Source organism: Alligator mississippiensis, chromosome 15 (genome assembly GCF_030867095.1).
Source record: "Alligator mississippiensis isolate rAllMis1 chromosome 15, rAllMis1, whole genome shotgun sequence".
NCBI classification, from domain to species: Eukaryota; Metazoa; Chordata; order Crocodylia; family Alligatoridae; genus Alligator; species Alligator mississippiensis.
This window is the reverse complement of record NC_081838.1, coordinates 4010052-4026480: the sequence shown is the minus strand read 5'-3', so window position 1 is coordinate 4026480 and position 16429 is coordinate 4010052. Positions and strand designations below refer to the sequence as shown.

General features: G+C 46.9%; 1 protein-coding gene and 1 long non-coding RNA gene across 2 annotated transcripts in view; one reads left to right on the top strand and one right to left on the bottom strand.

Annotated features, from left to right (window-relative positions):
- The first annotated feature begins 5 nt into the window (after positions 1 to 5).
- On the top strand, positions 6 to 12306 carry LOC109285571 (uncharacterized). The gene is made up of 4 exons (XR_002093351.2): positions 6 to 87; positions 589 to 2079; positions 4528 to 4671; positions 11276 to 12306. It is a non-coding gene; the product is annotated as an uncharacterized LOC109285571 (long non-coding RNA).
- CAPN1 (calpain 1) overlaps positions 4968 to 16429 on the bottom strand; it is a 40752-nt gene continuing 29290 nt past the window's right edge. Inside the window, exons 9-22 of the mRNA XM_006264968.4 lie at positions 15377 to 15451; positions 13813 to 13973; positions 12945 to 13120; positions 12760 to 12771; positions 12304 to 12515; positions 11667 to 11706; positions 10642 to 10707; positions 10071 to 10128; positions 9255 to 9319; positions 8957 to 9025; positions 8592 to 8670; positions 7824 to 7940; positions 7194 to 7252; positions 4968 to 6359 (exon numbers count right to left, since the gene is read on the bottom strand). Coding sequence (XP_006265030.1) covers positions 6333 to 6359; positions 7194 to 7252; positions 7824 to 7940; positions 8592 to 8670; positions 8957 to 9025; positions 9255 to 9319; positions 10071 to 10128; positions 10642 to 10707; positions 11667 to 11706; positions 12304 to 12515; positions 12760 to 12771; positions 12945 to 13120; positions 13813 to 13973; positions 15377 to 15451 — 1216 coding nt within the window. The 3' untranslated portion in view covers positions 4968 to 6332. The remainder of the gene's footprint in view (positions 6360 to 7193; positions 7253 to 7823; positions 7941 to 8591; positions 8671 to 8956; positions 9026 to 9254; positions 9320 to 10070; positions 10129 to 10641; positions 10708 to 11666; positions 11707 to 12303; positions 12516 to 12759; positions 12772 to 12944; positions 13121 to 13812; positions 13974 to 15376; positions 15452 to 16429) is intronic.

The window sequence follows — 16429 nt, the reverse complement described above, 5'->3', positions numbered from 1 at the left end:
TCTCCCCCGGGACCGCCGACGGGGCTGTTTTGCGGAGCCAATCGGGGAAAAGAGGGCGCGGGGCGCGGCTTCCTCCGGGGAGCCAATGTAGGGGGTGTCGGGGTATTCGGAGGGGGCGTGGCTAGCGCGCGGTGGGCGGGGTCGCGCGGCGCCAACGGCTGCGGGCGCTCGGAGGGGCGGGGCGTTGCGAAAAGGCGGGAAGGCGTAGGGGAGGGGCAGTTGTGAGGGACCCCCTGAGGGGGCAGTTGGGCGAGGGTGTGTCCGGGGGAGGGGACAGTTGTATGAAGGGAAACGTGAGGAAAAGCGCGGGCTGGGGGCAGTTGTGAGGGGGGTGGGGCAGTTAGGGGGACGAGCCCCTGGCGGAGCTGGAGGGAAGCTGCGGGGTAGGGGCAGGTGTAGTGATGGCACCTGCTGGGAGGTGGCATTGCAGTGGGGCAGTCGGGGTCCAGCCCCTTGGTGGGGGGCAGTTACAACTGTTAACTCGCCTGTCGGGGCAGGTTCTTGTCTGCCGCCACCCGGTACCGGGACCAGAGGGCAGCTTGAAGAGAGGGGTGGATTTTCTGCAGTGGCTCTCTCCTCCCCCAGCAGGCTGCTCCCCTACCAGGAAGATTACTTGATGAATCCATTGACGAGCCACTGGTTTAAACATCCATGTCTTTCTACTATAAAGATCTGTTTTGGAGGCGAACACCGTCCGCGGCCTGTATTCCATCTGCGGACATGTCTTAATCCAGGTGCTCGAGGAGGCGAGGATTAAACCCACTTAAAAACAGCTTTTTGCTGCTTGAGCATGAAGAAATCTGTATAGTTTCAAGCGCGTGTTTGTGTCTCAAAATCCCACTTCTGAGGAACAGACGCGTGTGTATGTAGGGTGTCTAGAAAGTATTCGCATACAGGGCTGGACGCAGGCATAGGTGAACTGAGCGGCTGCCCAGATCCTGGACAGAAAATGATCTTTTAAAAATTATTGTTATCATTATCTCTGGCAAAGGGGGCCCTGACACTAAAAGCTCGCCCAGGGCCACCAGGACCCCAGGTACGGTGCTGTTTACATATAAGGAGCAATGTTTGATCTGGTCAGGCTCCAATAAAATTCAGATTCTCCTCTTAAATACTGAGCTGGAGTTCAGAAGAGGACAGCTGGGAAAGGGGGACAGCAAGTGCATCAGGAGAGACTAATGAAGCCGTGCACCTGCTTAACGCTGACAGCACAGACTGCAAAATACTGGATGTCTGTTCTGAGAAGGAAGTGCTGTCCAAGGGAGCCCTCTGGTGCAATGTAATGAGATGTGACAGGAGCAGAAGGACAGCAACAGACGTGGAACCACCATGAACAAGCAGAATTCAGTCACGGTGGATGGTGGAACAGATCCTGGTGGATCAAACAGGATGACAACAGCCTAATAAGCACAAGAGTCAGGGGGCATAAATTAAGCAGGAGACTCTCCCGAGACCTACCTCAGAGCTATGACCTGAAACGAAAACCAGATTGAAATTTCTCAGGTGGCCGATTGTCAGCAAGGCAAGGCGACAGGGGCGTTTCAGTAATAAACCTGTCTATCTGCCAAAAAAGGAGGACGTGCTGTCTGGTGGCAATATGAAATTACTTTCCTGACATACAGTCTCTTTTAGGCTGTTTCTTATCCCAGGCCAAGACTGGGTCACAACCTCAGTATTAAATAAAGGCCTTTCAAAGACTGGCAATGCTGCTTACCTGATCTGGGTATGATAATTTCTCAGAAAACACCACTAAAGGAGCTGGCAAGGCCCCCTTTGCCCAGGAGAACAGGGTGGTATGCAACATCCTGGTGCCTTACAAAGGCAATCCTGTCAAGACAAGACATAACATCAGCAGCAGACAAATATCAGTGCCTTCCTGCTGAATCAGCATTTATTTCAAAGGTTGTGGGGTTGCTTTTTTAGTGCAGGGTCTGGAAATATCACTCATCCAACCAAGGTGATTGGTCACTGAGATTACTATGCTTATAAGAGCACGGGACAGCAGCTTCTGGAGTTCCAAAAATTCATCCAGAAGAAATAAAAGAATGATGTCAAGCCTTGCTGTCTTCAGAAGGAAAGGTAAGACCCAGTTTTTTGTCACTGTTGCACCGCTGTAAACATTTCCTGTTGGTGTTTTGTGGATGCTCTCTGTTTTTGGAATGGGCTATGGGGAAAGACCATGAGTGCTCTAGACTAAATGAAAGGCTGGTTTTAGGTCTACTATGCTCTCCATTTTCATTCTGAACCCCTGCTTCCAAGCCTTGTCATCTCTGGGACAATTAATGACCTGAAAACTAAAGTTTCACTTAACCATACTGGCTAATTATTTGGCAATTAAGGTCAGGCTCACAAAAGCTTACATCTCTCTTAATTTAGTTACTTTACCAGGTGCCTCCCTATCCTGGTATCATCCACTTGTTAGGACTGAAAAGTCCTCGTTAGAGCAAGCAGGAGGTACTTTCAGCAGAAAAATGCTGGTTATACAACTGGCATGTGCTGGGAATCCATATCTTACCTACCTGTTAAAAAGTTTTGTAAAGTAGAAATTCTGCATGGAGATTAAAAGTACAAAGGAGCAGCTTTGTGTTTCAGCTGATACCAAGAATTTGAAGGAAGTGCAACGCAGGGCAGGGAGCTGGGGTTTCTGGAGTTGACTCTTGTCTACTGCTGAATGCAAAGTATGGGTGACCTCACTTACATTACACTCCCTGGAAACACAGAGGAAATACAACTCACATAAAGATTAAATGCTGTTTATAAAAGGCCGCGGTGATCCTGAAATGAAGGGTAGCAGAGAGCACAAGGTAATACAAGATTAAAAAAATATTGCACAAAGCTGTATTATTAAATGGTACAGGTTTCCCTTGTTTTGTGTTCCTGGAAAATGGTGCATAACTCGAATTCGCATGAAGGGAACCCACTTTACAATGTAACAAATAGTGATATGTTCCAAGACCTTGACTGTACTGACCCCTAGGCCCACTCCTACCACTTTTACAGGACAATTTTGGTACTCGCCAACAGCAGGGGCTTGCCTAACCCAGTCCCTGAGCAAGGGGGCGGAGGCAGCTCTGATTTTTCTATGATAAAAAACCAGGAGCAAATGCCAAACTGTTTAGATCTTTAGAATTTGTTTTATTATGATGATAAAGGCACTGGTAGGCTTCCAAATTGCCTTAAAACTGTGAATATATCAGTAAAACATTGCCTAAGTGATCTCTCTAGATATAGTGGCGTTTTATTTTAATTGTGAAAGAACACAGATTTTGAGTACTTTAATGAGAGAATTTGGGTGTTTTTATCAGAGAATTTGCGATTTTTAAACAGGGAAACCCAGGATTTCTGCTGGTGAGGCAAGTGGCGGGACCTGGGCAGAGGAGCCTGCCCAGGGCCAGCACAGGGACCCAACTGGAGGCCAGACAAGGTGGCTGTCCTCTTGGCCAATTGGGGCCGGAAGAACACGTGTTGATAGTTCAAAGTGGGCCACCGCAAGGAGCACATCTTCTGGGCAACAGTTGCCTAGATGGTAGAGTGGGGATACCACAAGACATGACAGTAGTGCCACCTGAAGGGCAGCTGTGTAGCCACAGCCCGCTGGCATCTGGCCCAGAGGTGCAGGTGGCTCTTCTACAGTGCCCATAGCACAGCCCAGGCAGCCGCACGGTCCCTGTCTGGGTCTGGCAGGCATGCAGCCATGGAGCCGCAGGTCCAAGGGGGCGGATGCTATCATAGGAGGCAGCAGGTCACAGCTGGGCAGCAGCCCCCACTGCCAGACTGCTGCAGTAGGTAGAGGGGTCAGGGGCCCATCTAGGTTAGGGCTGCTTCACCAGCCCAGCTGGCACAAGGGACTAGTGTCCCCAGATACCAACTGGCCAGGCCTCAGAAACTCCTGAGGACAAGTAGCCCTGAGTCGCTAGGGCAGCTTTTTATACTGCTGGGGCCAGCATGGGTGAGCCTCTAGTTCCCCTCTAGATGAAGATCCAGGAGGAGCTGGGCAGTTTGTCCTAAGTGGCATAATTTGCCCCACACCAAAGTGCATGTTCAGGCACGTGTGCTGAGGCACAAAAATCTCTGGCACAAATTTGCCCCGTTGCTATTTGAGCTGCTGCAGCTGCACGTACCTGCATATATGGACATGCTCTCTGGGTTTATCTGTTGAATTATGCCTGCACACTTAGCGTTAACATTGCATAGCATCCCACAGCACCCTTGAAATGAATGTTCAGGGCCCCCAGGGTGCCATGTCACCCAGGTTGAGAATCGCTGTTCTTGTCAAAGAGCCAGTTGGGTTGCATGACTGTTCGATCAGTCTGTCACCTTGGCACTGGCATCTACAAAATGTTCAGCTGTTGAAACTTATTTAACATTCTTACTTGGCAACAATATCCCAAATCCCCAGCCTCTGAAACTCAGATTTGTTTATGATTAATCTCTTTCTGAAGCTTCAATAAAATAAAACGTGCACAAAATGTTCGTTCTGTCACAAAAACGGCTTGTTCCAAATTAGCCCATTTTCTGTCTCCCAAGTTATTCACTGTGGGGGAGGAACTTCATCTGGTACCCGCTGTCACAGCTCAGCTGTAACTGTCTCAGCGTCTCATGATCTCAGGGAAGCTAGCACCATTCATACCGGCTGGTATAAACCCTGCTTCCTTGTGGCATAATCAGAAGGTAAGATTGGATTTATTGTATTTATAAATACTATATTTTCAGCGTGAGTGGTAAGCCCCCACTCTCAAGTTTTTTTCAAAAAGTCTAGTTAAATTACTGTTATTGCTGATCCAGATGTTGGCCCATAAATACATCTAGATTGAATCGAGGAAACTTTGCTATACAGGGCAGATGTTTTGCCTCATACTGGGCTTTGGGAATGCACCCAGAGGAAACTATCCAAAATGAAAAAATGCAAAATTTTGCGAAGGAGCAGGAAGAAAAAAGAGGAAAGAAAGCCCACAGACAACCAATAGTTTTGTTTTAGTAGCACTGATTTATTTTTGGCATTAAAACAGTCATTTTATACAATACAAAAATGAAACAGTACCCACTATATGCGTGTGTCTCATAATCCCTGATACCGACACACCTGGCTACATGGCAAGAAGCAAGCAAACCACCTGGTAATCCCCATCCATCATATATAAAGTAATATGGCAAAAAAACCCCCAACTTAGCAAAAGACAAGAAGAGTTTGAGCTCCTGGTAAGAGAGGGCTCTGGGGAGTTTTCATGCCATGGGAGTGCAATCGAAGGGTAGAGGGTGCAGTAGAAAGGACTGTTTGGCTATTGCAGGCTTGAGGTACAAGAAGTCCAAGGCAGATTGCAAGATGTGGGTGTTTTACCATAGCACTCTTGTGATGTGTGAGGTCTTCCCAGGCTCGATCTCTCCTTCTTTTAGGAGTATTCTCAGGTATAAAAGGAGCTGGGAAAGCTGTAAATGCAGCTCCTGCACTGCTGGGATCTATCATGAGGAATTTACAGACTACGAGGCAGCGGCTGGGGTTACAGACAGTGAAGCGGGTGCATGGTAACTGCCTGTTCTTACCCTGGAAAGTAAAGGCCAAACAAGGAACTGTGTAGCCTTGTTCCATCTGGGGTAAGCTATACCAGTTTAGCTATCATTTACCATAAGGTAAAACCCAGCAGACAGACAATCTCCTCGCATCAGCTACTCTGCACTAAAGATCTGCTACCTAACTCATTACAGTTTGATCAACTGCCCATGTCTTGAAGAGGAAGTTCTTAGGCAGATGGGGAGCAAGGTACAGAAACTCCAGGACAGGAAGGGAGAAACAGGCCTCCTCAGCAAATCATAATATTTAGCACTTTCATTAAACCCTTGGCAACGAGGGGGGGAAAAAATCCAAAAAGCAGAGAAGGAGCCAAGAAAACTTGACCTCTTGGGAGACTCTACAGCTGAGGCCAGTATGAGAGACTCGGCGTCCTCGGCAGTCACCCTGTTTCATTTAAAAAGGACAGGGGCACATAACCAAGTAGGAAGGCCCATTCATGGCTTTGGCACTACATCTGGCAGTCTTTTCCTTGCTTAAAACTTGTGCTAAAAAATGAAAAACCAGCTGTTTGAGCTGCCTGAGGGCAGGTTCCCAGGACAAGGCAATGGGGTAAAAGGGGAGGAGCTGAAAAGAGTCAATCTTCAATGCAGCTGTGCGGGGCATGGGGTGAGGTCTCCCAATCCCCAGCAAGGCTTCTGAAGGCAGCAGGGAGAGGCGGTGAGGAGAAGACGACCCCCTTTATCCCAACACAAAGGCACTTGCAGCTGAGGTTACGTGATGAAGAAAGGCTGAATGGAGGAGTGGAAGGGCTCCCTTTCCTTCTTCAAGCAAACATGGTCAGTTGTAACCACTGCCAGGGAGAGACAGAAAGAGAGAAAAAAAGAACCTAGGTCATCTCCAAGAAACTCCACAAGCAGAAGAGCCCCTGTTAACTACCCTGGTTTCTGGATCATTCCCCAAATATGGAGATTGCTGATGGCACAGCTCTGCTGACATAAAAATAAATCAAAGGAACCTGTTAAGCCTCCTGGTGTGTATTAAAAATAGAGATAGTTTGTGGAAGTGTGTAGGGGACAAACTGGTGTTTGAGACAAAGATTTATTAACAACGGAGTTTTTTTGTTCATCTGCACAAAACACACCAGCTTTAAATGCAATAGGCCTTGAATGCCCCCTGTGAGGAAAGCACCCATTATTTTTAGGGATGACCAAGTGGAGCGTGGCTCTTTGGGCACTATTGAGTGACAGCTGGGACAGAAGTCAAGAGTCCTAACTCTCCAGCCAGTGGGTTTAAACCCTCCCTCCCTCTTTGTGGTGAAATGTGTCCAAAGTCAACCTGGGCCTTACAACTCATCAGGCTAATGTGACTGAGGCCGTGCCAATGGCACAAAAGGGAGTGATGTGGCCAAGATCACACTCAGTGACATTAGAGTCCCCACCCTGAGCGAGTGACTGAACTGACTGGGGAAGGCTGTACCAAAAGTCCAGAGCAAGGCTTGAACTCATGTTAGTGAGCTGTAGTAACATGCCTTAAGCACTGTCTCTGTGGCTGCTGAACCCACAGAGAATTGAAATTACAGTTCTTATGGTTCAGACAATGAATGAGAGTGAGGCTACCCTCTATCCCAGAAGGTAGCTATGAGGAGTACAGGAAACAGAGACCAATGGGGATTGGCAAAATGTACCTTAAGTAAGTCAAAAGTAACAATTCCATCTTTATCCGTGTCCAGAGCTTGGAAAAACCCTGTGTTGACAGAGCAGGAAACGAAAACGTGTTGTAAATATTTAGTTAATTGAAATACAACATGCTAGCAGCACATCCCGCAAAGCAGTAATAATGAAAGCCCAACTGTGATGCAAGGATCCTCAGGATGATGCATGAACACCCCATGGCTTTTGTGTAAGAACTGCAGCAAGAGAAGAGGAAACCTCATTGCCAAGAAAGTTCTTCAAGGACATTGTAAAGCTGCGCTTGATTGAATGCAACCAACCGGCAAACTCATTTGGGCTCTTAGTCGCATGTAGGCAGCAGTGGAGCTCCCAGCAGTGGGAAGCTCTAAGCCCGTAATGGTATACTGCTGAGCGGGAAAAGACAGGCTTTTAAACAAAGCGCAGACCAGCATCAGACTGACTTGAACCCCCCTGGCAACCCTGCCACCCTCAACTCTGAAGGATTCACAACAGCAATGACCCATTGAACTTTGGGGAAGGATTGTGCTCCCCTAAAGAGCCCAAATAGAAAGTGCGACAATCAGAAAGTCTTCCACACAAGCAGATTAGATTACGGGAAAGCTTAAGAAGCCCGTTGTACTCACGGAACATGGTTTCAAGTCGCACCAAGCAGCAGACAAAGTTGTCAAAGTCAATAGCCAAGTCAGGCTCTGAATAGCGGGTGATGATGAGTTCATGCAATTTCTTGTTCAGTTTAAAGCCTGTCGAGGCATGGAAGTATTTTGGTAAAACTAACCAAGCAAGTTAAAAAAGGTAAACCACTGACTTCTTTTAAGAACAGAGGTAAGAAGCAAAGCATATAGAGCTCTTTTGGAAGGTTCTGTATGTACATGGAGATCTAGGCCTTATCTACACTTACCCCTTTCTACTGCCAGATGTTTTGGGAGCCAACAGCTGTATTAGTAAACAACTACAGGGTCTCTGAAGCAGCTTAGATGGGATAGTGCTGCAGACAGGGTAGACCATAGGATAGAGCTCTGTTCTCAAGTAGGACAGCTCCCAGGATGAGCATCTACTTTTGTTTTCAATATGGCCACGAGAGGGAGCCTCAGACCTTGCACAGAACATCCTACCACTTCCATCAACCTTATCAAAAAACAAAGTTGAATCATCCTGGATCTTACTGGAACTCTCTTCCATGACTTTGCTCAGAACTGGAACCTCTGCCAAACTACACAATCATTTTCTAAAGATGGCTGGCTGGAGAAACCAGTCAGCAGCTCTCAAATGCTTTTGGAATAAAGGGTAAAAGTGGTCTTTGGTGTCAAGTGTCACAACAAGATTGAGGTAACTGGTGACTGAATCAAACAGAAGGCGGTAGATTCATATCAGCATAAAGTGTTCTGAATTACCTGCAGACTCTAGTGCCATTCGCATCTCGTAGGCGCTCATGCTCCCAGACTTGTCTAAATCAAATTTCCTGAAGACAACCTTAAAGGGGAAACAAAAGAAGAAAGGCCAATGAAAGGACAAATGGTTCTCTTGGAATGTGGTCACTGGTCTCTCAGAGTGTAAAGAGAGAGTTACAAGTGCCACTGAAAATGTGCAAAGGTGATACATTGTGGTTGACATGACTAACAAAAGTCTAGATAAAGCAAGCAGTGTCAGATCATCAGTGCTGGTACCAAAGTATTTCTAGACCATGCTGGAAATTCTGCCAATGATATAGATAAGCTGGAGGAAGCAGGAGGAGAGGACTGAAAGCAACTTCACCTACCAGGTAATTCCTAATTTTGTTCCAGAGGATGTTGAATTCCACCAGACCTAGTTTTCCATTTCCATCTCGCTATTCGGGGGGAAATGGTTAAGGAGAAGGATGTGCAAGACATTACTCTTTCCCTCCCATCCCACCTAAGAACTAAGAAGACATCCTCGCTAGATACTGGCACTTTAATAACCATGTCACCTTTACTCATTGCGGTTTGGCATCTTACATGCATTGGGACTCTGTCCCAAACTGAACCCAGGGAGCATTGGAGGCACTTCTACACAACAAAGAAACAGAAAGAGGATACATCCATGAGGTTCACCATACTCCGGCATGACTCAATACTGAACCCTTTGGTCCGGAGATCTTTATCTGCAGTTGAGAGCAAAGAGGTGGCAAATGTGAGATCAGAGTTCCCATGTTACAAACATATGATGCTACAAAAACCCACTGTACCAGATTCTTCTACTAAATGTCCTTTAAGACTATAAACCTTATATTGGACAGAGGCAATCATTTGAATTTCCGTCCTCTGCCAGCAGGTAGAAGGGCAAAGCACTGATTCGGTCATGAATTTATGTAGTGGTAGAATGGTGACACTCAGAAACAGGTATCTTGGTTGCCTCAGCAGCAGCCAGCACAATGAGAGCATCAGATTGCTGCTATTGTTTCAACAAAGCATGGCTCCAGGCAGTACCCCAGGGCACCTATACGTGTGCAGCAAGGCTGCTCCAACGCGTTTTAATTACAGTGCATCAGAGCAGACTCAAGCAATCGAGTCTGCTGGAGCATGGCAATTACTGCGCTTCAGCAGCACGTGTATCAGAGGCCCCCTGCTGAAAAATGGCTGCTGGTATGCTCTATGCTTATTTGATGAGTTTTAGTTAAAGTGCCCCTGCCACCATTTTTCAGCACAGGGACACTGATACATGTGATGCTCTGGGTGCTTTAATTAGAGCGGCTCTTGGACCTGCTCTAATTAAAGCACCCCTTCCCCCCACACTTCTGAAGCATGTGTATAAACACCCCTAGATTGTAGAGGGCTGGGCATGAAACATCAAATTCAGCCTGTGAGGACAACAGGTCCAACCAAGTTACATGGTGCTCACTTTTCAATACTTACGCTTGCTTATAATTCTGTTAAGGATGGTCTGCAGCTCTTGGACGCTGATCTCCATATCCTGGAAGAAAGGAAGAAATAAAATCTTTCATTGCTGTAGTATCTCCTGATTCCTGGGATGCTTAACATGATACACAAATTACACGGAGGACTACCTGTGGCTGATATGCAGCCATGCTAATCAGTTGACGTGGTAGGTGAGGAGAACGAGTGAACAATACTCTGTCCAGCTGAACTTTCAGAAGGAGCTTTATGGCAGCAAAATGCAATCAGTTACATTTCAATTTGGCTAGAACATCCTGGGCCAAATTCTATTTCTGTTAGAAATAATTCCCATAAGATCTTAATTTATAAAGCCAGAAGGGACCTAGTCCAGCTATATAACGTAGGGTACAGAATCCCTCAGTAATTTCTGCACTGAGGCCACAACTCCTGTTTGAGCTCTAGCAAATCTTGTAAAAGAGATCCAGTCTTGACTAAAGACCTCGCATGCCAGATAATCCATCATATTTGCAGCTAGGTGTTCCACTCAGTTCTGGCTTTTACCCTTTCATGAATGGAAGAGAATACGTACTGCTCCAGCAAGCTGCTTGAAAAGTTGCTTGAAGCTTGCATCGATCTCGCTTTCAGAAAGCACTTTCTGAGGAAACAGAACAGAGTTACAAAGGCAGAGCTGACATTTGGATCAGCTGTTTCTCAAGAGAACTAAATAGATAGCACAGGGCAGGCTTGTGGCAGGGAAGTGTATACATCACGGACATTTGTTGGTGGTTGATGACAGAGTAGGAGGATATAGAAACAGTAAGGATTTCATGGTGAGTAATATGGATCCTAGTGGCTGACTACTGTCAAGCAGCAGATTCATATTTGAATCCTACACTCGCCCTCATATTCCTTATACTAGTTGGGGTAGCTGTGCAGTGGAAATTATCCATGTGGCCTCTGAAGGAGTTTCATAGATTCATAAAAGTTAGGGGCTGGAAGGGACCTCAGAGATCATCAGGTCCAGCCCCCCTGCTCAAGGCAGGAAAGACTGCTGAGGTCAGATGAGGTTTGGTCACTCTAGCAAAACCCTGTCACCATTAAATTAGATCACTTAGACAAGTCCAGTTCTCCCAGAGAAGAGAGACAGCACAGGAGTTGAAGACAGTAAAACTTTAAGGCCTTTTGCTAAATCAGTGTTCAACCCGAGCCTTTTGCTTTTTCAGGCCTCAGGTTACTTGACCCAACCTCAGCAAATGAGAGGAGTCGTAATATATGGATAGAGTGAAGGTACTGAACGAGATGAATCTTTACCCGTGTGTAGACAGACACGCCACTATTAGCTACTGAGATCTGGCTATTTTACTGACAAGGGCAAGCACTGGCATGCACCTTGTTGCTGTGGGAAAGTAAAAATAATGAAACTCCTGGTGAGAAGAATGCATGTATGAGGAAGGAACCTATTACGATTAAATAGATGAATGGAGCTACTTCAATGCAGCCACAGGCTGCGAAGAAAAACAAGTGACTGCACACGAACTCTGTGGTCTGAAGCATTTAAGGGGATTCCGAAGCCTGTGTTCTTGCAGACATCTGTGGACAACCAGGGATTCTTACCTCATCTGGAAGGTTGGCTTGGATTTTATCATCCAGTTCCCTGCAGAAAGGCAGATAGAAATTCCATGAAGGAAACATTGGGTTGGAAGGGTCATCAACGCCCAAAGGAAGAAAATGTGGCAAGAGAGATACTGTATGTTAAAGACATGCGGACATGCATCATTGCTGTCCACCAGCCCTCAAGGGGGCAAGAGACACTTCAGACATGTCATGGAAATCCCAAACCCTTATGAACCCTGAGAGACAGACCAAAAGATCTTTGGATTTGGAGGCTGCAGTGATCCACTGTATCGACTCTTTCATGTCTCTCTTGCATACTAGCTTCCACAGCCATACTGGCTGAAATTATAGTCTGTCTAGGACAGATGGGTATGTGTCACATTCCTCTTTAAGAAACAGAAATACATTCTCTGGGGACACATAGCGACTGCAAAAACTGATATTTTAAGTACATGACTAAATAAAACCCAGACTCCCATTGGAACAGCAGCCCTATGAAAGAGCCTTGATATTACAGAAAGCCAGCATCCCTTAGGAAAAGCAAATATGGGTGTCTCCTGAGTGTGCCTTATCTTACTGGCTTCTGGGATCCATTTCTGGAAATTAACTACTGGTTCAGACAAGCCATGAGACTTACTCAGTTCCAGCTGTTTTCTCAGAGAAGAACCTGATGACAAAATCTCCCTCCTTGTTGGGTTCAAAGGTAGAAGGCACAACGACATATTCTCCTGGAGGCAACGTGAAGCGTGTGCTGACTTCCCGAAGGTTTATGAACTGCTCTGAGCGAGCTCGCGAAGCATTTGCCAGGAAGAAGTCTCGTTTCAGGTGGACCCCTGGCTGGCCCACGTGCTACCAGAGAAAGACACACACACACACACACACAGACGGAGTCATCCCATCAGATAGCAGTTGAAGCCCAACGTGGTTTGGAGGAGAGCAGATGTCTTCTGTAGGCACAGTGGTCAAGCCACTTGCATTTTCCCTCTATACACTTGATTTAGGAACTGTTATGCAACATTATCCTTGCCAGAAGGCATAATTTAAATGCACATTACCCATGGTGAGCATCTGTTGAATGAACTGTCATACATACCTCAGGAGGAACCTGCAGAGACAGAAATAAAAGTCAGTGAGTTGCAAAGAATCTCATGTTCTATCAGCCAACAAGAGAAAGACAGCTCAGCCATCATCCTCTGCATTCCCATAATTGCAGTTTCAGATATTCCTGGATCAGGGAACCCTGGAGAAAAGCGATTGTGGCAATGCCTTTTTATTTACCTCGTAGACAGCAAAGCCAATGGTCTCCATGTCCTTCCCAAGTCGCCGTTCCTTGCGACGATGCTTCTGCATGAGCGCCAGGAGGAAGCTGCAGCCCTGCTCTTTCCTGTAGTTATTGTCATCGTCATCCACCTCTTCTAGCCGGATTTTAAACTGAGGGTTGATCCAGAATGTGGCTGAAAAGTGGGAACAGGAGTGGAAAGGAGTAAATAAAGAATATGGTGGTCAGTAATGGACTGGCAGCCTTCGTGACCAAAGTGTTGACAGTTATTCATAGCTTCATATCAACCATAAAAGTAAGTATCCATTAAAAAATAAGGAAACTCTCCAGTTTTTTTGCAGGCCTGGGTCTGTAGAGTAGCTGTGTCAAACATACAACCTGGAGGCCAGATCTGGCCCACAGACTCTCTGTCCAGCCCTCTGGGCTATTGGTAGGCACTGAAAATTGGGGAGGCCATGCTCTTTTGTAGAATCCAGAACCCTTTGCCCCACTAAGCATAGCCATTAGCAGCAAGCTTGGCTCACTTCTGTTGCCCCAGACCCACTGTCCTGGCCACCACTTTTACTGCTGGCAGATCCTCCAGGCCTGCAGTGGTCACTGCAGCTGCCGTCACGCTGGATCAGACCTCACACCCACAAGAAGCCCAACAGTTCGGATCCAGGCCAGGGTCCCAGGTGAGTTGGACACCTCTGGTGTAGAGCATGTTGCCAGTGAATTAACAACATGGCCCCCAAGGGGTGGAAAAATTGCCACATCTCAGTATAAACTGCTCTAACAACCAATGGCAGACTAATTTGATACAATTATGGCATCCAGCTGGGCAAGGGCTACAACTTTAGAGCAACATGAAACATTGCCTGGTCTGACCTGGGAAGTTCCTGCAGCCCCCAGCTGTGCTCCCACGCCGCCAAGTGCCGTCATAAAGCACCGTGTTCCACTTGCGATATCGCTGCGATGTCAGCGCATCTGGGGTTAGGTTACAGATCTCCAGGCGGGTGAACTCTCTCAGGAAATCCTGGAAAGACATCCTGTGAAGAAAGAAGTCCAGCAAGATAACCCAGGTGTCGGTAACAATATATATGCACACAGGACAAAAATCTCTCCCTAGACCCATGGTGCTTTCAATGATTGGGCTTTCTGGAGGCTCCCGAAGTCTCACAAAGAATGGAAATCATTGTTTCATTATACCACTTTGCCAATTCATGTCTTTGTTCCTTGTTTGTAGGTTATAGGCAAATTAAGACCTTACTGTTTTGGATTTATTGCTTCTTCCAAATCCCACAACACTTCCAACTGTTTCAAAAGCTTTCATAATTGTTGATAGTCTATAGTAGCACTGTTCGTTATCTTATAGGACCCATTTTTATAGGGCCAAATCCTCAGATGGTATAAATCAGCCTGGCTCCATCGCTTTCATCGCTACCCTGATTTACACCAGTTGGTACAGCAGGTCAGCAAAGTTCTGGGGCATGAGGGATACAGTCTTCAGTGGTACAAACCAAGGGTGCTAACAAACATGCAGCTCCCTGGTCTAATTTATGGTGCTTCACAGAAAGTGCCATGAGTCAGACTGACCCTCCCAGCCCAACAAATGTCCACTGTTGGGGAGGGAGGGCGGAGAATCAAGCTCCTCTTTGGAGCTGATTGAGAGAAGCTGTGTATCTGCAGCCTCTTCCCTAGCCCCACCCCCTCTCCCAGCTCTGGTGTTGGCTCGGGATGGGAGGGGGAGAAAGCAAGGGAGGGGAAGTCTATTCTGGGGTTTGGCCAGCCTGTGCTAGAGTGGTGTGGGGGGGGAGGCAGGTGGTTTGGAGACCCATGGGGGTGAGGGGGCTCCAATTCACCTGCCCCGCCCTCCAGTGCAGGCTGGGTAAACCCCAGACAGAACTCCCTCCCGTCCCATCCTGAAGACAGCACCGTGGACAGGGCTGGGCTGAAGCAGCAGCTCAGCCCTGGGCAGGCACTAACAGAATTTAATGAAGGCGCTCTGCTCTGGAGTGCCTTCATCTGAACCCTCATGTATTGGGCATTTTTTAAAACACTCTGCAGCCATGCTTTCCCATCAGTGCACGGCTGTAGAGCACTTTCAGTGGCTGATCATGCAACAAAACATCACTTCTGTCAGTGCCCCAAGTTATTCTGGTGATTTTTCCCTATATCAGATGACTATGGGCAGCCACATGCCAGTCCTAAGAAATGTGAGAGGGAAGGATTTCTTGAGGTGATCTCTTTTATTGGACCGACAACGTAGTTGGGATAAAGTTAGACAAGCTTTCAAATGCAAAGACATTTTTGTCCGGTCTCACAGAAATACAGAACTGATCCCAGACAACATGGAGATCCAGGGGTGCGTGTGTGTGTGTGTAAAACCCGTTTTAAGCTTCCTCTTATGAATCCCAATTGACTTGGAGAGCGCATCACACTTTCTACTTACCAGAACTCTCCATCTTCCATTCTAACCATTAGCTGCTGTCTCATAGATGGCTCCACTGAGTTCCACTCCGAAGAACTGCAGGGCAAAACAAATCAAACATGCAATGAATCTGAAAGCTTGAACAACTCTTCAAATTTGGGGGAGTGCAAGTGCAATTCAGTTGGCTTAATAGAGTGACACCAATTACAGACAGAGCTAATCAGCTCACATCGCTTATTAGTACGAAAAATATTACTGTTACTGGCTTCTGATACATGATCTTGACTCCCAGCATTGGTCATGCTATCATTCAACAGAGTTTGTTTTTAGTTTCACAACGGATTTTGGCTGTAGGATCTTACATGTACTACTGCTTTGGCAAAAAGAAACTGTTTTGATTTAATAGATTTCATAGACATTTGGGCTGGAAGGGACCCCGGAGGGCCATCGAGTCCAGCCCCCTGCCCCAGGGGGAGGAAGTCAGCAGGGATCATAGGATCCCAGCAAGATAAGCATCCAAATGTGTCTTGAAGGTGTTCAAAGTGGGTGTTTGAACCGCCTCTGGCGGCAGTCTACTCCAGACCTTGGGGGCTTGTACAGTGAAGAAGTTCTTTCTTACGTCCAGCCTGAATTGGTCGCAGAGGAGTTTGTGACTGTTCAACCTTGTCATCCCTTGGGGCGCTCTGGTGAACAGACGTTCCCCCAGATCCTGGTGAGCACCCCTGATAAACTTATAGGTGGCCACCAAATCACCCCTGAGCCTGCGCTTTTCCAGGCTGAAGAGCCCCATGGCTCTCAGCCTCTTATCATATGGTCTGTTTTCCTGCCCTCTGATCATGCGCGTGGCTCTTCTCTGTACCCTCTCAAGCTTTTCCACGTCCTTTTTGAATTGTGGAGTCCAAAACTGGACGCAGTACTCCAGCTGTGGCCTCACCAAGGCCAAATACAGTGGGAGAATGACGTCCCGGAATTTGCTTGAGAAGCATCTATGGATGCAAACCAGCGTTTTGTTCGCTTTACTAGCTGCAGCATCGCACTGAAGACTCATGTTCATCTTGTGGTCAATTTTTTTGT